The sequence below is a fragment of the Camponotus vicinus genome, unplaced genomic scaffold (genome assembly GCF_025532165.1).
Source record: "Camponotus vicinus isolate PSW18456_S1 unplaced genomic scaffold, iyCamVici1.0 SCAF_9, whole genome shotgun sequence".
Classification (NCBI taxonomy): domain Eukaryota; kingdom Metazoa; phylum Arthropoda; class Insecta; order Hymenoptera; family Formicidae; genus Camponotus; species Camponotus vicinus.
The window spans coordinates 16,341,824-16,366,896 of NW_028141981.1; the positions used below are offsets into that span (position 1 = coordinate 16,341,824).

At 39.4% G+C, this 25,073-nt stretch overlaps 1 protein-coding gene across 4 annotated transcripts in view; it reads left to right on the forward strand.

Annotated features, from left to right (window-relative positions):
* Positions 1 to 25,073, forward strand: part of LOC145977542 (neural cell adhesion molecule 1) — a 249,793-nt gene that overhangs the window by 211,792 nt on the left and 12,928 nt on the right. For 3 of the 4 annotated variants that reach the window (XM_083109638.1, XM_083109636.1, XM_083109640.1), the window contains 8 exons: positions 3,072 to 3,201; positions 6,469 to 6,680; positions 7,234 to 7,548; positions 14,275 to 14,426; positions 17,654 to 17,929; positions 18,209 to 18,368; positions 21,016 to 21,350; positions 23,157 to 23,523. In XM_083109638.1, the coding sequence (XP_082965764.1) occupies positions 3,072 to 3,201; positions 6,469 to 6,680; positions 7,234 to 7,548; positions 14,275 to 14,426; positions 17,654 to 17,929; positions 18,209 to 18,368; positions 21,016 to 21,350; positions 23,157 to 23,523 (1,947 nt within the window). The remainder of the gene's footprint in view (positions 1 to 3,071; positions 3,202 to 6,468; positions 6,681 to 7,233; positions 7,549 to 14,274; positions 14,427 to 17,653; positions 17,930 to 18,208; positions 18,369 to 21,015; positions 21,351 to 23,156; positions 23,524 to 25,073) is intronic. The other variant, XM_083109639.1, reaches the window with a different exon arrangement.

Sequence of the window (25,073 nt, forward strand, 5' to 3'; positions counted from 1 at the left end):
TTCATATCAATCATTAAATCTTTGAATCTTTTCATTATCATCAAATATGCACCAAAATATGTATTATTGAGAAATCTTATTGCAGGATTTATTTATTGTATCATATATTGTATTAACTGTGTGCGATCTTTTTTACTTATTTTTATTTCTCGCGCTTCGTGCAGAAATATATAGCTTCTCTGAATCTCTCATCGTTCGGTAACATATTGGCGGCTATCAGTTGAGAAAAAATAGCTGCGTACGCTTTGCTGTTGAAATAACGCTGTATTTCATTTCTCGATGGTGAGAGCGGAGCCGTGAGAGAGGATGAAAAGGGAGGAAGAAAGAGAGCAGGGGAAAAAATAAAATCCGTTAAATTTACGTTACCGATAAAAAGGAAAATAAACGCGGCATCCCGCTCGCGTTTACCCAAAGCAATCATCTTCGAGATTCAGGACCCACCCGCGCATTTCGTGAGAAGATCGGAAAAGATTACATACTTATTTATGATTTCCCCGTGTGCGGGGAGGGAAAGACCGCGCTGTGTGTGCTCGCATACGTTTGATGTTGCTCGAATCGTCAAAGTTAAAGAGAGTGACCGCTGATGGATTCATTTTCTACGTAGGAAGGTTATTTATGAACCCTACGATTCTCCCTACAGATCTGTACCTACCGGGAACGACGTGGGCGTTTGGGATTCATCACGAGCACAGATACGCGTCATGACTCGAGAGTATCCGTTCTCTAAGCAATGAAGTTGAGAGACGCCAGCGGCGTACATGATGGTCGTTATGTATCGGAATAAGAACCACGTTGCACGTTAATAATGATCGTAAAATAAGCGACAGATTGTACATTGATTGATCTTGAGAGAGAGAGAGAGAGAGAGAGAGAGATGTTACGCGGATTTAACAAGCTCGTAGTTTATCGATTGATACCGGGAAAATATTCAAAATTATCTTTGCGAGGCAATCGTGTATTTTTCAACGAGTGACGATATACATGCATACTGCGAACTTTAACGCGACTGCAGTTATTTACGCTACAGGCAGCTTCCACCCGGTCTATCAATTAGTCGTTAATAATTTTCCTGCCTGTGACGTTTCATCGTTGGCCTCATCCATGATATTTCATGTCAAAGCATATATGCGCGCGAATTATTCGGAACCGCTAATGTGTCATTCTTTCGAGAGCGAAAAATGCTCTGACATATTGATAATATCGTTGTTGTCACGACTGTATCTTCTCCAAGTGCTAGCAAAGAGAGAGAGAGAGAGAGAGGGAGGGAGGGGAGGGAATACAATAAACTGTACAACTAGGGTTGTGACGGTTTAAAGCGTTGGAGATATCATCCACGCTAATACACTCGTGTTCGTGCTCGCCGTCGTTGGCCATGACGACAGAGAAGGAACAACCCGACCTCGGGTGTCTTCCATTTTCCACGGTGTCCCTCATCCCCCTCGAACTCGTGGAAAATGTATGATACGCCCACTCGCGGAGTTAAACTGCTATTTTTCTTGTGATAAATGAAATTGTTTTGCACGCGGCGCTTGTCACGCTCGCGAACATCTCACGAGTTTGTGCGGAGAGCTTCCTTGAGTTTCCTTCCGAGCCGCTTCGAAACTTCTCTCTCGGGATTAGATGAGATCGGGAGAAAATGCCCGTTCAGTAATGGAATCGTATTCCATAACAATGGCATCTTGATCGGATGAAATGCAATCGCGTATGATTTATACCTGTCACATTGTTAAACGCACACGTTAAGTTTCATGTGTTAAACGCATTAATCGAGATATATAGATGGATCTCTTTATAGATTATATTTTTGTATAGATTCTGTATAATGCTAGAATATAAAAAGTGATGAAAATATTTCGAGAAAAATTAGAAAAATTAGGAAAATACTGATTTAACAAAGTTAATAAAAATTATGACAGTAGGCTTTAAACTTGATTGTTAATTGGAAAAGCGAAAAGTAGTTCGATAAAGTATCGGTATAACCGAAAGCGCAGGGGAAAGGTCAACCAAGCATATGCTTGCTTATCGCGTTTCTCATATCGAGCGACCTATCGTCCTCGTCCTATATCGAAAGTCCCGGCTGGTATTCTAATTTCAGATTCAGAGCGTTGAGAGCTCTGCGACCGCTCCCGACCCCTTGGCAAACACTTCGCACGTTCTCGCAATATCTTCGCGGATCTCGACACGAAGATACCGACTGCGTACGCCTCCGAACACTTCACCAGCGATCCGTTTTCCCGGCTACTTTCGCCCCATTTTCTTTCGCTTTCCGTGGACGGTATCGGCGCTTGATAGCGCGATCACGAAAGTCCGTGGACTTTCAAGATTGGTCGGTCGTGTTGCGATCGGACGTCGAGCGACGAAACTCTAACATGGTGATCGATGAGATCCCAGGAAGCGATCGCTCCTGAGGTACGCTCCCGTTCGAAGCGATGGAGACACGTCAGATGAGACGTCGGGAAACGCGTCGTCACGGAAAGATAGTGTGTCTCGGAAAGGGAGAGAGAAAGAGAGAGAGGGAAAGGAGACAGCTCATTAAAACGCGATAACTCCATCTACATCTGAATCTAATCGGGTGGATAAAACCGCAGCGACATCAAACTACCATCGTCTACCTCATTACAGGAAAGGATCTTAAACTCAGATAGAAGCTCCCTTTTAATCGTCAGCTTGTACATCACTGCTAAATTTTGATCTAACGAGACCTAATCCTGATGTTTTCTTGTCTTGAAAACCATATTAGCGTTTTACCTGCCGTAGTGATATATCATGTCATAGGTATCTTAAAAGCATCAAGTGATTGATTACAGCATCCGTTGATGAAAATTCATAAATTTGATCGTCCTTGCAAATTAAGCTACAGTTTTCTCCTGAAAATAAGTTTTGAGATTTATGATATTCCTGCCGATATATTAAAATTTTAATTGAATCGCTCATGAATTAATTCTGGGATTTAATATTTTAATGATTCGGAATTAGTGTCAATCGATATAAAATATTGCGCTTATCTGAAATATCTTAGAAAAAAAATAACATTTCTTTTATTTACATATCTACTTCTTCCTTTGTTGCAGTACCGATTATTGCCATCAACGGTGTAGTCGGAAACAAGGTGCAGCTTCCTTGTGACATTAGTTTCGCTGATAACGACGGACTCAACATGGTGCTTTGGTATAAGGAAGGCGGGAATGAACCGATTTACAGGTGAGATTCTGAATAATTTAAAACTAAAATTAATTGCTTTCTTCTAAATGTTAAATTTTTAAAATCTTTGAATCTTTATGTGTTCTTGTCACACAAATTTATAATATATATATATTTTTTTTCATATACGTTTTCGATACATATGTCCTAAATGTTCCCCCCACAATGTGCCGTTGAAAAAAGATTTTTGCGGAATGCAAACAGCGTAATAAAGATTTCTTTTCGAATGCAAAAATCATCCAAAATCTCCTGTAAAGTTCACTTTCTCGGAAGAAATCGAAAAGGAATGAGTATGATGGTTCAGCTCCGGAAATTCCTCGCGTTATTTTCCGCAATGAAGTTCATTCGCTCTATTCGGGTCGCCGTTTCGCTTCCGCGGCCTGTGAAATTTTGCATATAGAATGGTCGCCCTGCTCACCGCTGGGGGAAACGAAACGAGGGGGTGGGAGTGAGGAAGGAGAGCGTGCCCCCACCTTAGGAAAAGAGAGGGACTTTAGTATCCGACGGGTCATATTTAAGAAATGTAATAAGGTGTAAGATATGTGCGGGGGGATGGCGATGCATCGTCCCGCGGTAAAGGACGAGGGTGTACGCGAAGGGGATACCGAGCTGGCACTCGGTTCGAGGAACGCCGTCGTCCCGCTTGTTGTAAAGTCAGTTTAATCCTCCGCCGCGACGAGGAACTTTAAATTTAAAGGCGCCCGTCGTACTAAAGCGTCTCTACCCCTTCTTGTCTTGGCCGCCCTTCCTCCCTTGGCGCCGACTCTTCCCTCCGCGGGACCTTTCGGAGTAAAATATTTATTGCGTGACATCGTGCCCGCTTATCGTGTACGGTAGACCGTTAAGAAAAGGAAACTCTGCGAGGCTACGTGGATATGATCGCGAGCATAGTCTCTTCTTAGATGTATTCAACGTCTTCCCCCTTCTTGTGAATGTATTCATCTCGCTTGCGATATAGATAAATATAACGTTTACATTGAAATTTCCTCGAGCTGTTACTTATTTAAAGAAAAAACAGTTTTTTTCCGCTTTTATTTAACTATATTAATTAGACCGATTCAACAAAATTTTCACAATCCTTGAAGATGATTGAATTTTTTCGCGTCATCTGTAGCGGAGCTCGTTTAATTTTTCATTTAGTTGAAATAATAGGGAGAGTGAAACGATTGTCTGTGTTCTTCATAATATTTGATCGCGATCGCATTAAAGATCTTTGAGTTTCAATATTACTCTATAATATTGAGCACTCAGCGTTTCGATCGAACAAAACGCTCGGTAATATTTACAATCTCTCGGGCGGTCTTCGCATTTTACCTATAATAGATAACACTTCGCAAAATCGAATCCACTCAATTCCCATTCTACATTCTCTCTCTCAGGAAAGTTTCAAGACACTTAGACCCACCGAAGCGACCTGGTAAATTCTTTTCCTCGCGTGAGACTTTATAAAGTGATCGGTTCTTTAGTGAGTACCCAACGTAGTAGAAAATAATAGCTAAATAAAAGACATTCTTACCTCCAGAGATCTAAAGTGTTGTTTCCAAATGTCTGCACAAGTCATCGAAAATTTGTATTGCCTTTATCTTTACAAAAATAATTTGCGATACAACGAAATCGATTCTCTGTTTCATCGAATTTTTGCCCGAGACGACACTCTAGTCTATTACACTCGGCTTTTCAAAATATTGGGTGCCACTTTATCCGCAAATCGTTTTCGCGAATTGTAAAGAGCAACAGAGTTAATCTACACTGCAATCTTCCAAGATAACGAAGAAACGCCTGTAGGCGATGCCTTTCCGGAGAGCCTCGACGAATCAGCCTCTCAATTCGTGATCGACGAGTCGGGGGAGTAGGCAGGCGACCGATCGATCTTGAGAGTCGTTCCGTTGTCGACGAACGCGAGGAGCTGAAGTCGGAAGACCGATATGGGAAAATCGCTTTTCAGGATTATCGCTCGGGAGGAAAGTCGGTCAAACGTGTTATATCCGCGGGTCGTTCTCGCGCCGGGCGAACCAGTTGTACTCGACCGATCTCTTCGAAGGGTTGCTCCACGACCAAACGAGATCGACGGACGCGCAACGTCGGTGGCGCGTTACAAGAGCGTCCGGTCTCGTCTGTTGAAAGTGCGAAGTGGAAGAATTAAATCGTATTTCAACGTCAATACCGCGGAAGCGAGCGCGAGGGTGGGATAGCTTTGGGAATACTCAGTCACGAGCGAAAATCCGAACTCTCGTGCAGTCGCGGAACGCAATTTAACTTTTAGTCGCTCGCGGGGAGCCGTTAGAAAGCTCAGTCATGTTCTCTGTTCCCTCCGTTATCTCTCTCTTTCTCCCTCCCCCCTCTCTCTCTCTCTTTCTCTCTTTCGTCTCGAGTTGCTTCTCTTCTTTCTCTCGCGAACCCTCTTATATATCTTCCAACTGTCCCTCTAATCTGTCTGCTTTTGTTCCCGTCCTTACTCTCATCCGCGGATGCTTAATATACAATCATGCATTGGGAATGGCTCCCATGTGATTTCCATGTATAGAGTGGCCATCCGACTCCATCGTAGTTCTGCGATCGATTCTTTAGCAAAGCTGATAGAATAAGAATACATGTATTTGAATCCTGCAAGCAAAAAATAATAAGGATTTTGAATTTAATCTTTTAGATTACCATCCGAATTTGTTAAATTCACGTCCATTTGCAAAAGCTTTGTGTATGTAAATTAGATGAAATAAAAAGAGGGAATCTAGAAATCTTATGAAATTTCACATGTAAATTTAATTACAACGGTGGCAACTATATTTTTATTTTATTATTTAGAGATATTGAATTTTGTAACTGACGAGAAATCTTGAAACTATGTTACACGTTCGGTCATTCGCTTTGCAGGAATATATTCATTATTTATGATAACTATAATTAATTCAATCACGACAAGCTTTCAATAACAACGTTAGTATAGGCGTTCAATTGACTGCAATTACATTGCAAATTACGTAATTAAATTGGCACAGTTTTTGATACGAATAACGAGCAAAGCGGTAATTATCTACGATAAATTGACTCTTATTACGAGGGACGAGTATTCTACCGGAAACATTCTAGTATCCCATATTAGCGAAAAACATTGAAATTTCATATTATATAATATACAAACGTATAATTAATAATGCAGCATATATATTAATAATACGCACATAATAATATTCATACATCATAATAATTCGCAGAGGGAACGCGATCGTTACAAATACGAGTACAGGAGTGCTAATCGATTTGTTGTAGCTTTGATGTACGCGGTCGCCGGCCATTCAACGACGCCCGTCTTTGGTCGTCGCCCTCGGCATTGGGACCAAGAGCTTTTTTTATCACGGCGACGAATCCAGCTCACCTCAGCATCGACCGGCTACAGAGCGCGGACGAAGGGGTCTATCGGTGCCGGGTGGACTTCAGAAACTCGCCGACGCGGAAACAAAGGATGAACTTAACCGTTATAGGTGAGGCGCATTGTATCGCGGTGAAACTCAATCAAGCCGGCGATCACGCAACAATTAAAGTCGGTGCTTTTGATCGGGCGCGGTTTAATGGAGATCGCGTCAAAGTATCGGAGCAAGAAGCACCTCCGAGAGCGAGCGCACATACGACGCGTAATTAAACGACGCTAAATATATACATAAACGTACAATTCGTCAGACGATGCGTAAAGTTGGCGCGTTTGGTCCGCGTATACATTTGCTCTCGATACATTTCGTGGGCGTTGACTTATGAACTCGGCGCTTTCCGGCGCATAAATTAATCCCGGTGTAAGCCGCGCGGTTTGCTCCGCAAACTGAGAGCTCCGCCGCGGTAATATACTATACTTCGTAACTATGACCTGTTTTGGGGCCCATTATAACAGTTAATTCTGCTACAAGCCGAGCCAAAGTTCTCTCCCGGATTTCACCGCATCGACCGCATACGCATCTCTCCGCGCTGACTGTCGCTTCGCTTGACAAACGATCGATTAACATCCGCGTTGGATGCTTCTAACGACGCATGCTGTTCGCACAGTGCCTCCGTCGAAGCCGATAATATTGGACGATATGAAGAACGTCCGGAACATCGAGGAGCCGTACAACGAGGGAAGCGACGTGAACCTGATTTGCGAGGTTCATGGCGGCAAACCGCCCCCGAAGCTGACGTGGTATCTCGACAACACCGTGATAGACGAGTCCGATCACTACAACGCCGAGACCGGGAGAACGGTTAACCACTTGGCGTTCCCGAAAATTGGGCGACAGCATCTCAAGGCGAGGCTGATCTGTCAGGCCAGTAACACAAACTTGGTGCCACCGCAAACCAGGCTACTCATCCTCGATGTGAATCGTAAGTTGACAATCTTGCGTATCCTATCTTTTCGCAATTTTTTTATACTATCCAGTAAAAATGCGTTTTAAGAAAGATAATTTTTAATTTTTACCTTTCGTCTCTCTCGAGTTCGTACGCGACTCAATTTTGCGCGGCATTAAATATCGCGTTTACGCATGTCGTCGCAACAACATAATTTGCAATGTTATGACAATGGGACATTTGCTTTTCACGCTGGCATGTATAAACCAAATGATTCAACTCCAAAATGTAAAAACGGTTCCCACAGACTCCGTCCGGTGCACGTAATATTTTTGCTCAGCATCACGCGAGGCGATAATTGTATTTACATAAATACTGCATACCCGAAATAGTGTTTTTTAACAATGAACGAGAGAATAGAGAGAGGAAGGTTTCACCTGTGTAATAAGCGAGGACTTTGGCGCTGAGTCAGCATGTCGATCATCTCGCTCGCGCAAGGTACCTTTTGGTGACGCTTAAAACGAACCACCGATTACCTTAATGTACATCCATAGTGAATGACAATCAAGAAATGCTCTACTTATGCGACTCACTTTGTCAATCTCTGTTGTTGCATGCTTGTGCTATGCAGGTTTTTAGCGTGTTTTTTTTACAGGAACAGCAATTTATCAAACAGATGCCATATCTAGTTTTATTTATTCTAAAAAATATATATTTCAAGGTCGAAAAAACTGTGAATGTAAAACTTGTTAGCATTGTTCTCTCAAGTACTTTATATGACTAATATACAGTATACATATTCCGAAATGAGATAGCAACAAAGTACGAAGTAGAATATAACTTATATTGTACATAAATCATTGTAATTATCCTTGTTTTTATATAACGTTTTTGTTTTCGATAGTTATCTCGCGGCAAATTATTGTTTACCTTTTCTCATATTTTGCTATATATATAGCGCAGTCGTTAAATGTAAACGTGCCCGGTGGACGTAAAGTGCTGGATATACGTAGTTCCGTGTAACCATTAATGTAAGTACGCAATTATCGCGTGCATAACGAGGTACGAGAGTTCTCCATTTGCGCGTTGTGGTAAACGTGAAACTATACCGATAAGTTGATGCGTTTTGCGAAAGAAAAACATTTAACTCTCGCAGTTCCATGTATTTTCCTATCTAAGAATGATATCTCCCCGAATGAATGTTTATTTCTATTTATGGGAACGGCACAATCGACACAATAACTTTCACAAAGTCGCTGATCCTTAACGCACTATAACACACGTCCCCATAACTGGAAGCATGTAGATTCATTCCTCGACAAAAAAATCTCGTTTATTACTACTAGAAGTTTCTCGCTCGTTAACTTATCACCTTCAAGAATAATGAGGCGACGTATCTGTCGACAAAATCTGACGTTACGCAAGGAAACGAATTCGGGAACGATTTTGCGACATACAGTGCAAAAAAGTATCGCATCATTTGTAGAATCACAGGAAAGTCATTACTTTAATGAACAAAAAATCATATATTTTGTAATATTGTAATTATATTTTATTACTGTTATTTAGTAATTTAATCCTTTGCATTCGGAGCCATCTTTGCTAGACTTACAATGGCCCCTCAGAAGAGACATCCTAGTGCAAGGGTTAAACATGACCAAAGTAGGAGAAAAATAAAAAAAATCATTTGCTTGCATTTTTTAGAGATGATATAATATTTTTGATCAGTATTAATTCCGTGTATAAATCAACGTTTCTTTTCGCTCCGTGACCAGTGTTTTGGACAGTTCTCAGCTACCTGCATCCTAGATAAATGGCTTCAACGGTCACAAGAGGACATGCACCGAAGGCCTTTTCACTAGTGGCCCTAGCCGGACCAAGGTATTCACGTGCTGAACCTATTAGTCGTCCGGGCGAGATTAACCGATAGAGATAACGGTAACGCCTCTCGTAAGACGGATCAGTGAATCGCGTGCCTTTCGGCCCGCGCAGCTTCGATTTCGTGTTTCCTCGTCAGCACTTGGCGTGCGACAGCGCGTCCGTGTTCGAGTTGTTGTTGCCCGGGGTCGATAGATGTGACGAGAACACCCGCGCTCTTTGTGCACGCGTATGCGTTAATTGCCCCGTATGAAGGGAGGGTAAGAAGGTACACTCGGCGTGGCAAGATATCGCGCAAGTGACGGAGAGGGTTCGACTTGTAATGACCCAGTAACGTCGTTTCAGATGGCAATGGAAACAGGAAGGGTGGGAAGAAACTGTTCGAACCTGCGGGACGATAACGTTAATGTAAACACGCGTGAAAGCATTAGTGCTCGAGCTGTGTAGCTGCAAGAGGCGCTAATTCGTGGCCGATTGATCTCGCCGATCGCGCGTTACAGACATGCGTGCGTGTACACCACGTTGAGGCAGACGATCTGCGACGATATAAATGTTGCAACGCACGCCAACTCTGTTTAACAGCGCGATTAATAGTAATGAATCGAATACGATGTCAAAGGGATGCGGAAGGGTTGATTGCACGTACGTTCATTTTATTAGAAATTAATTTCTAGCTACGTTGAATTTTTTCCTACGCTCTTGTATATTTAATATATATACATTGTTGTTCCTTCTACTTACTTAGATCACGGAGAATAACTTTGATTGCTTCTATTCAAAGGAATCGAATATATTAAAGGCTCCCATAGCTATACGCGATAGTTGGCGAACAACTGTGTGATCCTATATCAGCGATATATAACCGAATAGTTGAGTAGACGCGCGGGTATATTCTCGTATGCGAATAATTTCGTACACTCCCGCGGGTGATGCCTATTAATTCATACATTGCGATGCGCGTCGAATTCGTTCGATAGACCAAATAATAATAAGCATGCATGCCCACGTTCCCGCGTGCTCGAATGCGTATCAATTCATTCTTAATTGCTGCTGCATAAATCACGTTGAAATTTTAGTGGAAAATTAAATACCCTCGAACAATGAATTATATCTTTCACCGTGATTTAACCCTCCGCTTCTATCTCAATTGGACAACTCCCCCTCTAATTCTGAAGATTGGAGAAAAATGTGTCTTACGAAGAACAATTTTTTTAAATTACAGAGGAATAGTTTTTGAGGTAAAAAGTTTAGTACACATATATAGTAATAGAATTAAAGACTAGGTAATTGTAATTCCTTGACATTTTACAATATCGCGCTGTAGCAAGATTTGATCGGCGAGAATGTGAAAAGTAAGTAAGCGGGCACGAAATGCGTGACACGGCTAAGCGTGACGGGGAGCTTTTCGAGTGACCTGGTATGTCTGCATTGTAGCATGCAAATTGCGCGCTTTGTTCATAAATTTTTTGCCAGAGCGAAACACAAATGGCGAAGCCGTATTCGCGTGGACGCCTGGATTCATGACGCCGGGTTAAGAATTAAAGTCGGCATCAATGCGGTAACCAGCGGCTCGCTAGACTTGCCAATTGCAATTGCGTCAATTTGCATCCGGTCGTGCGCGCACCCACGCACGCACGCACGCAGCACTATGCATGCATCCACACACACGAGCACGCACCTTCACGAGCGACGTTTATTCGAACGCGGTCATGCGCTCCGGGACTGTTCACTTGATAATAATTAATAATCTCGCGTCTGCCTCTCCCTCCATCATCTTTCTCTTTATCCCAACGCACAAAACATCATCGTCATTCAGAGGGGGAGGTTATCTCGACTTGGTTTCCCCGATAAGGCCGAGAGATTTCTCTTCGCCGAGAGCCATGTGCTTTTTATCGACGGCTTTTATGAGGCATTGATTTCGGTTGAGAATCGTGGCGCGCTTTTCGGAGCAGGTGGCCGTCTGGAAATAAACGGGAAGGTGCGAAGAGCGCCGGGTTTGATAAGTGCGCCGGTTGAAGGGAGGGAGGAAAAGGGGTCTGACTCGTTCGAGGGAGTTATTCGAACAAACGATAACGCTACAGTAAACACGCATGAAGCCATTAAGGCTCGACCTGCGAGAGAGCGTTAATTCACGGGATGGTTGTTCTGCAGCGTGCCGATAATATACAAGTAAAACTTGATGGACGCATTATGATTAACGATAAAATGAGTTGGAGCCTACGTATAGAAGTATGGAGAAAGAACGAGTCTCTTCGCGGTACTCTTTATTATGTTGACGTTATGAGGTAGGTTGATCGACCTGCCGAGTTCCAGTCTCAATGCTAATTTTTTTTTATTATAGAGTGAACATATATGTCGGATGTTTCATTTAAGACCTCTCTCGTGGCCATCACATTCACTTTTGTTATTGTATCTGTCTCATTTCGAATTTTCATAGCGTAGTTAATTCGAGAATTAAGCTAAGAGAATTAAGTTATTTCACGAAAACACTAGGAGCAAACACGATATTTAACACAGTCGATAGAGTGGAACAATTTGTCAAAACTGTCGACGATTACGAATTATGAATGATGATAAAGCTGCAATGTCAAAGACTTGAGTCTAATGATATCGTATCGAGAATCAATAATTCCAGACAATCCAATAACGCATTGAAATTTCGTGCTTAATTTTGCACTCTAATTGAACATCGAAAATAAATATAATCTTTTTTGTTTCTCGGGAATCCTCCATCGATACAACATGCACTATCGGATCTTCATGATGTATATCAGATTCATTCTTGCGCGAAACTAAGTTACCCTCGAACGTAATCACGTTATCGATGTGCTTTAATGAAACGCTAATCTTTATCAAGATCTAATATACGAGCAATATCTATCTGCGAAGTAAATAATACCGACTCTTTGTTGCATATACGTAACAAAGCTTTCGCGACGTTCTCGTTTACGATATTAAATCGAATTCAAATAAATCCTTGATCGGATTGGTAAACGCGAAAGTTAATTATTCGAATGAATGAAACTTTCTACAAGTGCAAATATATAGTCGGAGCAACGCAAGGGCCATTGAATCTGTTCGTAGACATTACGTATGTGCATGTGCATATAATGTGGGTGAATGTGAATGTCAGGAAGAGAGCACAGGACGAAACGGAGGAACCAATTTTAGAGAAGTGGCTACCAACTAATGGCAATTAGGGGTTGTATGAGTGGCTGGCCGTGGCGGTGCATAAGCGTGCGTTGGAATTTACGAGGACGACCGCGCGACACCAACGTGATATTACAGATAATCATTTATGATCAATATGGATATCAAATAATGGATATCGAATAATCGCGACAAACATATTAATATATATGTAAGCTTGTGAGAACAGAATAACCTTGTATATAATTGCAGAATTGAATTTTTTCATATTTAATAGACACATATGATACAATCATTCGTTATAATTGTGACATTAAAGTCAAGGATGAATTTATGTGAAGAGCAATGATACTTAAGACTTGGTGACATTTATTGTTCGAGCACTTGTCGACATTCCTAATATTCTAATTAATTTCCAAAATAATGTATCATTTTTCTTTTTAGATTAAACTCGTGAGTTTCTTAGATCAATACAATCGTAGCATTTAAATATAAAAATATTGAATCAAATTTCTAAATCACCGTCGTATGAAATATAGGTCGGAGAGAGAATAAAATTGGTATTGGAAACAGATATTGGTCATCTACGGAAGAGAGAGAGAGATAGAAAGAAAGAGAAAATACAATTGCATTTTAGTATTGAGACTTTAATTCTATCAGAAAACGTATTATTCCGTATCGTTTTAGTATCAAGATCGTTGGAACTATTTCGAATACAGCGGATCGCAGATGTTCCAGCGAAAGTTGATTTTAAAATAATAACCAGTAAATACAAAAAGAGTTGGTGATTGAGGAATCAAATGCGGAAAAATAACTGTGAACGAGTTATATGTGATCGAGTTTTGCGTAATAAGAACAGAATATTCTACAAGCGTACAATATATCAATAATAAAAAGTAAAAGATGAATTATAAGAGCAACTTGTGCTGTTTCAAATGGTATTTTTCGAGAATCTCTTATGATGATCGTAAACGACACAAGATATGATATGATTCTCTCTCTTTTGTGACTTTGAGAATTAAACAACTAAAATTTATCATCGCGCGAAGAACAAGGTTTTCACTGTCGGCTGAGCAACGATCCTCTTTAATTCCTTTTATAATTCGCGAAGCGAATATGGTTGTTCAACTTATCGGGCAACGAAATTTCGGAATGATTTTGCGAATACGTTTCTCCGTAGCTTTTTATAGAATTAGCACTTCGGTATCGTTATTCTGACTGTTTAATCTTATTCCCGGATTTTTCCCGGCACAAAACTGAGCACGAATGCTTTTGTAGTAATAGAAATTGTTTTCGCGATTTCACCAGGGAACTTTAAAAGTAACGATTCGCGCATAAAGTTGATTAAATTAATGTCCGGCATCGCGGAAACTTGACTATACACCGTACTTAATAATATAACTTTATGTTTGCAATAGGCAGCCTTTTTAAATAACACAATAGGGAGAGAACGGAAAACAATAAAAATGGAAATTATAAAAAACGTATCTCTCATGTATAAATAGACAATGCAAGAATATCTATTTATTTTTTGCGAAAGCAAAACACATCATAGATAATAAGTGAATAACTTGTAGCATGTAAATAACTCTTTCATCGAGACATGCGCTTTTCTCCTTGTTTAATATTGCGATGTTTCGTTGTTCTTAAATTAACGAGATTAAAGAGAAAATATTGCATATTCTGCATAGTTTATAAATATATACAAACTCATATTATATTTTACTGTTACAGTAAAGCCGTTGGTAGTTCAAATCTTGACGAAGGAAGCGCGAGTTTCAGCCGACAAAAATTACGACGTCGAGTGTCGTACGAGCGGTTCACGGCCAGAAGCAGTGATCACATGGTGGAAAGCAAACAAGCCCATCAAGAAGACGGCTCAAGTAGTAAAGTCTAACATATATATTGTTTGTGTAAATTATCTCCTGCGCGGTAAAATTGCTATGAAAAACTGAGATAGTGATCGCTTTAAAAAAGAATACGCACTACATTACTTCAATGCAAAAGAGGAAAAAAATACATGATTTTTTAAATAAAAAGTTCTCTCAGATTTAGTTTGAGGATGTTAAATGTCAGCACTTGTTTGTAACGTTTTAGCGAGCAAAGCAAATTTATAAAGCTTTTATAAAATGACGCATATAAAATTCAGAGTGGATAAATTCGAGTATAATTTTTTTTTCGCTTTATTTTCTTTCTCTCAAGTAGTTCAAAATTATTTTCTTTAATATATTAATTTTTGCTGCCAACTATATTTAATCAGATCAACCTAGTGATGATATAAAATAGATTGCTACTAAAAAATTGAAATTAAAATTAAAATTAAAATACGTATATTTTTATGAGCGAATTAGGAATGTTATCTGACTGGAAAATCGACAAAAATAGTCGTGTGTGAGAGATTATAGATTGAATATAAATTCGCGATTCGTCTGTCGAGTATTCGAGTTCGAAAAGTTGCGCCGAGTGTTTTTATCGAGGTGTATTGTCAATCGGATGTGAGTATTCCTATCGTCGAAAGTCCCGAAAACGGTTAGCGTCGGAAACGTCGGTGAAATGCACTACACAATTCGGAGGAAAATTCTTAAAATCGACGTCGCGCAACTTGCCGCAGTTTACGACGATTCTCGTGCGGAAGTTAGGACGAGTGCAGTTATTTCGTTTTTCTTGCGGATGACTTTTCGCGCGTCCTCCTTTTTCGTTCGTATATTCGTTCATCCTCAATCCCCGACACCTTCTCTCGCAGTGACAGAGAGAGAGTATGAAAGTTCGCGATCCAGTGGATCTTTACTTGATAAACTTTTTCAAGGTTTAACTTTCTTTTCCCATTTTTGATACACGTGGCACGTAGAGGTCCGTCCATCGTCTGTACCACGAAATGTTTCAGTAATGCTTGGGAACGTTAAATTTTTAAAATATCTCTCCAGACGTGTGTAACTGTCCCCTTCTTATCTCAAGAAGCGACTTCGCTAACTACTTCGTCATCGTATATACTCCACGAGTTTTTCATCCCTTGGCATAAAAATGTATCAAGTATTGATTGCATTATGCCATTTCAATAAATTACGATTGTACCAATCATAAATTCATTGAAATACATTGTACCTCTTGTTATCCTTTCTGAATTAATGTATAATACATATTGCGAGTCAGTTATCGGAGTTTAACAATTTAAATGTTAAATAAAATACTCATTGGTACAATTGAATGATATATTTGCAATGCATCCCACATTTTCATGATGTTATGATGTTTAAGATAATTGTGTGTAGATATTAAAACAACATGTAGGTCAACATCATAGTTGCGGTTGGTTCACAATAATAAACAGATAGTTGATAATTTAACTATTTACATACTGTTATACATAACTGTAGCATAATGTGAGACATGATATATTTCCGGGAAAAAATACAATTTCTCGTTACACGCGATTCTTAATAACTTGATATGAAAATGAAATCATTCATATATATATGTCGCGTTTTATTTTATTTAAAATATGGATAGAATACACGTCCATTAAAATAGTTTAAAATTTTAACCATTTCCATTGTATGTACGATACATACGCTGCATAAAACGCTAATTTCACGTATGTAAAAACGTATTAAATAGCTTCACTGATGAAAGTATTCAACATTTTCGCATATCAGAATTTTACGATGACAGAGCGACATTACTATTTTATGCTTATTCCATATATTTTACTACGCCATTATTTTAGCCGCGATCGAAAATGTTTGAAGTACTTGTGACGGCCATTACCGCATGCGACATCGAGATATTTCATAAAAAATTGTATTACGATTTTTTTCCTCCTGGATAAAAATTAATTTATCCGGTGAGAAGTTTTTTCCGTACGTTCTCAATCCTAGATAAGTTTTAAAAAGAATATTCTCATGCACTATGCAAATATGATGAAAATAGAAAAATGCATTTTCTTTATCTTTGGATAAAAATTATTAGTAAGTTATGATACTAAAAGATTGATATTCGTATTCGTCTTTTGCGAATTCCCTGTTTTTTGCTGTATGCGTTTGTGTTTCCTCAAATTCTTGCTTTTCGCAGAAGCACCGAAAAGTAGGATATTATTGCATTTATTCGCGCAAAATTGTTTAAGTAAAATCTTTTTTTCGTCACGTCCGCGAGAGTTCTCTTAGAAACCGGAACTAGAAAATATACCGTGCTGGTAACATTCGACCAACGTATGCGAACAGTGTGATCGTAACGTCACTCCACGTACGATCTACCTCTGCACGATATATCGATGTGTTGGACTGTCCAGAGAGTTTTATCGGGAAATTCGATCGCGTCGCACACCGAGGTACACTGAAAGTGCAACGCAGCGAAGCTTACAAAAAAATGCAGGAGAGATAGAAAAAGCGAAAAAGAAAGAGAGAGAGAGAGAGAGAGAAAGAAAGAAAGAGAGAGAGGGGCAGCAACGCCACATTCATCCTGACGAACCATTACTTCCATTCATCGTATTCGCGATACTGATGCGGATACGTGGCTTTTCCGATATATATGCCCGATAGTGCTATCATTAAAATGACATCGTGAAAGCGGGAGGGACACAGGCGGTGATGGAGAGAGGAAAGCGTCAGCGATGTGACCCGCGTGTCCTGGTCCCTTCATCCTCCATTTCCCGTCGTTGCTCTAAGCATCATAAATCTTGAAAAACCGTTAATCCCCGGCGCTCTTTTATTTCGGCATCACTTCGGTCTAACAGCTTCCAACGATGTTAAATTAATATTAGCAGCGAACGCGCGTGACGTCCTGTGAAAAATGAAACGGCTCTTTTAACGTCGGAAATGAGAAATATTCAAATTACGCTTACGAATCGCGCAAAGATAACAGAGTCTGTTAATGTGCTAATTAGTTTGTACGATTAAGGTCGCGTGCGCAGTTACGTTAATCGCGCAAGCTTTAAATTTCTAATGGGTATATAAAATATATGCGTGTTTAGAAATTATTACGTGCAGAAACAGTGATACCTAAATCGGTGACCGATTTATTCGGATAAAATAATAATAGTCGATGCATATATTCGTGTATCAGTTAGATATAGATCGAAATAATTAATTCCGAAATCAATATGCATATTTAATTACAGTATTCGCTCGAGAACAATCAAAGTTTGAGTATCCTCAGCTTTGTGCCAACTATAGAAGATGACGGAAAATATTTGACATGCCGCGCGGAAAATACTGTTATACCTGAGAGCGCGCTGGAGGATAAGTGGCGGCTTGACGTACAATACCAGCCCGTGGTCAACTTAAAAATGGGCAAAACGCTGAATCCGGACGACATCAAAGAAGGCGACGACGTGTACTTTGAGTGCATAGTACGAGCAAATCCGAAGGTTTACAAGCTTGCCTGGTTTAAGGACGTAAGTAACACATTCTCGCGCATCTATCATGATACTCAAAGAAACATCCCCTGGTATATTTGCCATTTTGTCGTACCCGTATTCTGCTCTTTCGTCGGTTTATGCAAATTTAATTACTTTTCCATTAGATAATTCGCGCGTAGCTCACCATTTCGCGCAGTTTTTCACTATGCAGTTTCCATTAATGCGCGAGCACTTTCAGATTACATTATAATTGCAATTAAGGTACCATTTTATACTCGTACTCTATCACAATGCCAAATTTGCGCTTGTTTACAGGGTAAAGAATTAAAGAATAATCTTACGGCGGGCGTAGTCCTCAGCGATCACTCTCTGGTCCTTCAAGGATTGACACGCTACTCCGCCGGCGATTACACCTGTCTTGCGGCGAACAGCGAGGGGAAGACCGCCAGCAATCCAGTGTCTCTTCAGATAATGTGTAAGTCGCAGGCAGTTACATTTGTATAATTAATAGGCGAATTATCACGATCGAAAATTGGCCCCAGTAAACAATATCGCCCTAATAGCATTAGAGCATACGTTTCTCATAACGCGGCATCGATTTCCCAATTTCCCTCTCGCAGCTATGATCCCTCGATAATTACTTAATCGATGGTAAGCAACTCCGCAGTGTGAACAGAGGCAAGCACAGGGAGGCGTTTGTCGAACGCACGAGAAACGAACTCGACGGTTAAACCCGGGGGGGATGGGACGGGAAAAGGAGGGAGGATAAAGGGGCACAAACGGGAGGAGCACGGGAGATAGGGTGTATAGTTTTCTGTGAAACACGGAACGCGGGTTATTCTATTAGAATGGTCGGTGCCCCTGGTGCCATGGGGTGCCTGGCGTATCTGCATCTTGTAAATGACCTAAGAGGGAAGGAAGGACTGCAATGCATATTCAGTGTATGTAAAGCGTAGCTGAATATTCATGTGTGGGTGAACGCAGACTGGCAATGTGCTAAGCTAGGCCAGAGTAGATGTACGGCGGGGCGCACGTAACTCAAGGAAATCGCGAAATCCGTCCCGATATTTTAAATCCGTCACGTTGCGAGCCGATGACGTCAATCTCTCGCGTTCGCGCGGGACTTTGAACAATCTGCGATAGCGTCGCAATATATGTATGTCACGTACAGTATTACAAAATCGCTAACTGTGTCATGAGACGCGACAGATTTTCCTTCGCTTATTCGAGATGCATTCGAGATATTTTTATATCACTTTCGTGTAATTTGATCGCACGTCAATTGCTCGATAAATTTGTGACTTGATTGTAATGTGTCATAATGCTTTTTTTATCAATAATATTTTAGTACAGATGCTCTCTCTCTGTATTTTGAGGAAAAAATTATTATACAGAACTTTAATAAATTTTAAAGTAATTTATAATGTAATTTAAAAAGGATATAGTTTAAGAAAAATGAGATGTTTTCTGCATTTATTTTGTACGAGGATGTATACGAGTAGTAAGATTTGTGGATTCCGTTTTAGGCAATTAACTGCTTACAATGCAAATCGTGTAAGTAGAATTTATAATATGCTTCCTGGCCAACATTTGATTCACAAATTTAGAAATTTGCTAGTATCAATTATTATACATATGGATTAGAATATATTTAAATCTTGATTATTCTAAATCTCTAGTGAATCGTAAATTTACATGTTCTCTATTTTAACAATAGATAGTTACATACATGAAATTCTATATTTAAAAGGTAAATTTTTGTATGTCTTTATTGGCTTCATTTGTATTGATGTCCTTTTTAGATTATTTCTTTTCAGGTTATTTCAGTTTATTTCTAAAATACCAATAGGATTAATAGAACGGAGCATTGATTGCTGCTTACTGAATAATTAACGAACACACACGATTCGACTTTCTAGTCTTTCCAACATTTATTATGAAATACCTAATTTGTTTTTGTTAGAATGGAGAAAAGAAGGAAAGGCAGTCGTTGTGAATGTTTTACAAGCGAGACAGACTTCGACTCGACGAATTTGTCTGCTTATCTTGGAGAAATTGCGAAATTATTCAAGTTGTACTTTTCTTAGAAACACCAGCGTAAAAATATAATATTATTCCTCACATTTCCCTAAATCGTTCAAGTTAATGAAACAGTAAATTTTCATAAAAATTTATTTTTATTTTTATGAATGGGAGATAAATGAAATAGTAGGATGGCTGTGAAAAGAATGTTTGAACAAAATAAACGACCACATTTCAGATGGTTTATAAAATATACCGCGAAATATATCAAGAAAGCATCTTGTAGCTCTTCGCGACGCTATTTTCGCTTTAAAATGTCTCGTCAAAGACAAGTAAAAGAAATCAACTTGATTTCTCATAGAAACGGTGAACTTGGAAAACGATCGTTATATTCCAAAGTATATATAAGATATCTTCCGTCAGAGTAAACAGACGTACCCATCCGGGTGATATAGCGTAACTCTGCTGCAGCATCTCCCCAACTTCTCATCTTCGCAATTAATTTAGTACCGCATAGACTGTATCAAATTGCAACCAGACAGTCTCTCTATCCGTGATTCCCAGCCTTCGGTCGTAAATCATCACTCCAGCCGTGTGGGACTTCCGCATGTCATAGCCTATCGCAAATACCGATGTCAAGGGAATTTCCTATTAGACTATCGATCGACCGTTGCAGCGAGCTGAACGTTACCGAGCTGCTTCTTCTTCCGTTTGACACCCGCGGATCTCGTTGGGATATCGAGGGCGCGCGCGAGCATCAATACCACCGGTATACAATGTACACCGGAACGTCGAATATCCATTTAAATCGCCGCTAGTATTATTTCACGACAAGAACAGAATGTTGATTGATTTACGGTTGTACGTACGGCTGAGCGCAACGCTGGGAAACATAAATTAATCAGAATCGCTTTTTATGCTTATCATCGGACAATGAAATTTCTCGAGGCAGAAGAACGTAGAGACCTGCATACACTTTGTTATACATTAATCTTGACAAGCGAGCCATAAATCATTCCTATATACTTCAAACTTTGCGCTACTCTATCGTTGTTCGTGGGGAGGCCACCGTTGGTAAAGTGCGACGACTTTGTTTGCAGATGCTCCGGTCTGCAAGGAGGGCAAGAGCGAAGTGGTGGTAGGCGCTTTGAAGCAGGAAACCGTGTCGTTAGTGTGCTCCGTCGAGAGCCATCCGGCACCGGTGACTTTTCATTGGACATTCAATAATTCCGGCGAGCTCGTCGAGGTATCGCACTCACGTTATTCTCACGTATCGGCCCCTGGCACGCCATCCGTCGCGGACAACCTAAGAGAGTACCAACAGTTTCACGGGTCCAGACTCAACTACACACCAGTCACGGAAATGGATTACGGTACCGTGGCATGCTGGGCGAGCAACCAGGTTGGCAAGCAACGAACACCCTGCCTCTTTCAGGCAAGTACTTTTCCGCCTGTGCCTTTTCGCTTCTTTACGTACGCGACTTCCGACGTGTGATTCAGAATTTGCTGAGAAAGCTCTTAGCTTTTTAATACGCACGTACGAATGCATGCGAATGGTCGTAATAGATGCTTTTATTGAAATATATATGAGATTTTTCTCTATTTTTATATCATGATTATGTAGATTTTTTGATCAATTTCAAGTCGATCTAATAAAACTCTCCATGCATTAATCATTTCTGCGAAATCAACGGTTAAAAATGAGATTTTTTTTTGCAAAATAAAATGCACTTCGCGAGGCAGATAGATGAAGTCGTATTCTTGATTTAAGTTCAAATGAATTTCAATAGACGTTTAAAATTTATGATACTTAATTGCGAAGAGAAAGAAATATATTGTTGAAATTTTTACGAAATGATGTATAAATGATAAGCAGTTTCATTATATATATATATATATATATGTAAGAAAAAATCATTGTCAATTTATCATTGAAATTATCAAATCTCATTCTGACAATTTGTTATTAAAATTCGATGTAAGACATTTTTGTACATTCTATAAATCTTTTAACAAAAAATTCAATTCTGTTTTTAAGTTATTTTCTTCTTTATTTTATTTTTTTTTCTTTTATTTTCGTAAAATTTATAGAACATGTCACATCACCTAATTGAAAACAGAATATGTCATATCGTTGTGTAGAATAGATTTCTAAATTTATTACAGCAAAGAGATTGCTTTGGTCTACTTTCATCTGTTATAGAGGATTTTCAATCATACATATATAGATTCGACTAACATTTTGTGCGAATTTCATTTATATATATATATATATATATATATATATATATATATTAGAGCATAAAAAATCCATATTTTATGAAGTTTTTTTACGCGACAAAGTAATACATTTTTTTAACAATACATATTTATAACATCTTATGAATAAATAATATTTCATTTTTCACATTAAATATATTTCGGAGCGTTCTATAAAAATTTCTTGCATGTGAAGATTTTTATCTCCGGACATTATTCTATTCTACGCAAAAAAAATTGTATATTCTTGTTAGATTACTTAACATGCCATAAGAGAAAAATTCTATTCGTGATCGCGAAAGATGATTTTATCCGTTTCATCGTAACATCGAAATTTATTTCAACCTGATATCAAGAGGTTTCCTTGATTGATAGGATTGAAACACGGAGAGCTCTCTCGATCATTGCTCCGGTTACGATTCTTAGCCATGCCAATCTGATAGTTAACCATCCTCATATTGCACTCTTCAAATATTCCGGTATTTATACGACGTCATGTTGCCAGCTATTTCCTTCATACATTTTACACATTGTGTATCCTGGCATCACTATGCTCCATACATTTTCATTTCGATCGATCGACAATATCTACAAAGAATGCAGGGGTTGCCTTCTTTGACGATACAAACTATGTTCGTATTTGTCGTGCATATGAAAATCTTTGAACGTATGTAAAGTCGTTTGCCGCCACTGTAGAAAAAATCGATTGTTCTTCTATAAGACTATAATAGAAGAATGCACGATGTATAATACAACTGTTTAACTATTTTGTTAAATTTTATATGCAATTACGCGCGATACATATATATACGATGTAATATAATATAAATATAACAGTTAGAAATTATACTAAAAAATTTCTATTCGAAATTTGAGCTTTTTCTTATGCAGTAACGTTTAAACTTCGTTTTGCTTGCAACAAAGAATATATTATTCGACTAATGCAAATATATTTTATCTCGGGCTTGTGTGCTTGTTTCAGGTCATAGCCGCGGGTCGTCCGTATGCTCTTCACAATTGCAGCGCCACGGAAATGTCGGCGCCCCTGGATATGGAAGAGCTCGGTACGAAATCAGGAACAGGACTGGTAGTCCGATGCCTGGAGGGCTACGACGGCGGTCTTCCGATATATAGTTATCAGCTTGAAGTCGTGGCTGATGAGGACGAAGGTCCGATTCTGTTAAATAAAACTGTTCCGGCAGGTCCCAACGGGCCGACTTTCGAAGTTGCAGGATTAACGACAGGAAGAAGCTATCGACTTTTTCTCTACGCGATTAATGCGAAGGGAAGGAGCGAGCCTGCCATTCTCGAGCCGGTAACCCTGAAGGGTGTTGCTATGTACACGACTGGTGAGTACATTTGACTGCCTAAGAATATTTTATTAATGAAATTTGAAAATATTTTCACGAATTTTAAAACCTTATTGTCTTATTCTTTTTCTTCCTATAATATGTATGACAAAAAACTTGGGATATTATTATATATTATCGATTAAACAAATTAATTTCATGAATTTTAATCAAGATTGATTGCAAGAGACGAGAAATTTAATCTTCAAATATTAAAAACTGTTTAAAACTTTGATAACTCTATGAATATAATTATTTATTGCAATATGTTGGTTCAGAATTCGAAAAAAAATTACGAAAGGTTTTTTCATTAGCAATAATGATCATTCTCGTATTACGTAAGTAGAAAAAGAGAGATCTTAAGATGGAACGTTTTACTCGAGCAAAGTTGCACAAACAAATTACAAATACAACTTGAACAATTTGTAAAGTTGGCTGAAGAAATCAATAATAATATAAATAATAATATAAATTTTGTTTTATAAGTTTGACATTACATACATTTTTTTATGATATATATGCTCTTAGCTATATTTAAATTTTTTATGTTAAAAAGATATTCGCGCATATTGTCCCTCGTTCTAGAAAAAACTTATGGCTTGTTAATTGGCTTCTTCTACATTTTGCACAAAACGCGGGCTTACACATTTTTTACAGGAATAAAAAGATCTCTCGTTAATAGCGGGGAATGAAAGAGTTGTATTCGTCAGCCGAACCGGTTTCCTTTCTCAACTTCCTACATTTACGCGTCGATCGTTGGTTGCTGCAACAATAACAGTCACGTTACGTTTTTTTTCGTCGGGTACCGAGCGGACTGAAAAACCGAACGGACGTGCTCTCTGAAAAATGACGCGGACCGGCCGGAAAAAAGCGCTGAATTTCGCTTTTGACGGTCCATTAGCGAACGTTCGGACGCAGCGCGCGCGTATAACGCCTATTATATCCCTGATAGACGTCGCAAGGACGGCGGATATGATCGTAATTTCACAAATACTGCGAGCGGACGCGCCAGTATTGCAATTAGTCGGTTAACCGCCCCCGTAGTCTCCTCGTCGTAGTCTCCGCGACAGGCTCACACTGCGGTCAGCGGATGTTGTGAGCCGGTATCGAGATAGGTGAAAGCGGGGAGGTGAATTCTATCGGCGAATGGAGGTGGGAGTGACTGCTGCCAGTAGCTAGAGCTTGTAATGCTGAACGCAGCACAACGCAACCGCAGGTATCGGACTCTGCGGACCTTGCAATTAACAAAACAGATTACTCTCAATCAACGAACACCTATACCCTGCTTCGGTGAACGCGACGTGACAGTTTCACTGGCTTTCTGCAACTCTCCATGCGATTCCATGGGGAAATAGCAAATAGCGTGCGTTCTGCATTGATACGCATTGAGTTACAGCCAGACTTCTTACTTTGTGACGTGTCTATGAAAGAGAAACTCAAAGATAATAAATGAACAAAGCAAATTTATTTAATCAAAGAGAGAGAGAAAGAAATTTGCAAAACATTGATTTTTATAAAATCAAAAATCATCTAAATCATTCACATGTGAG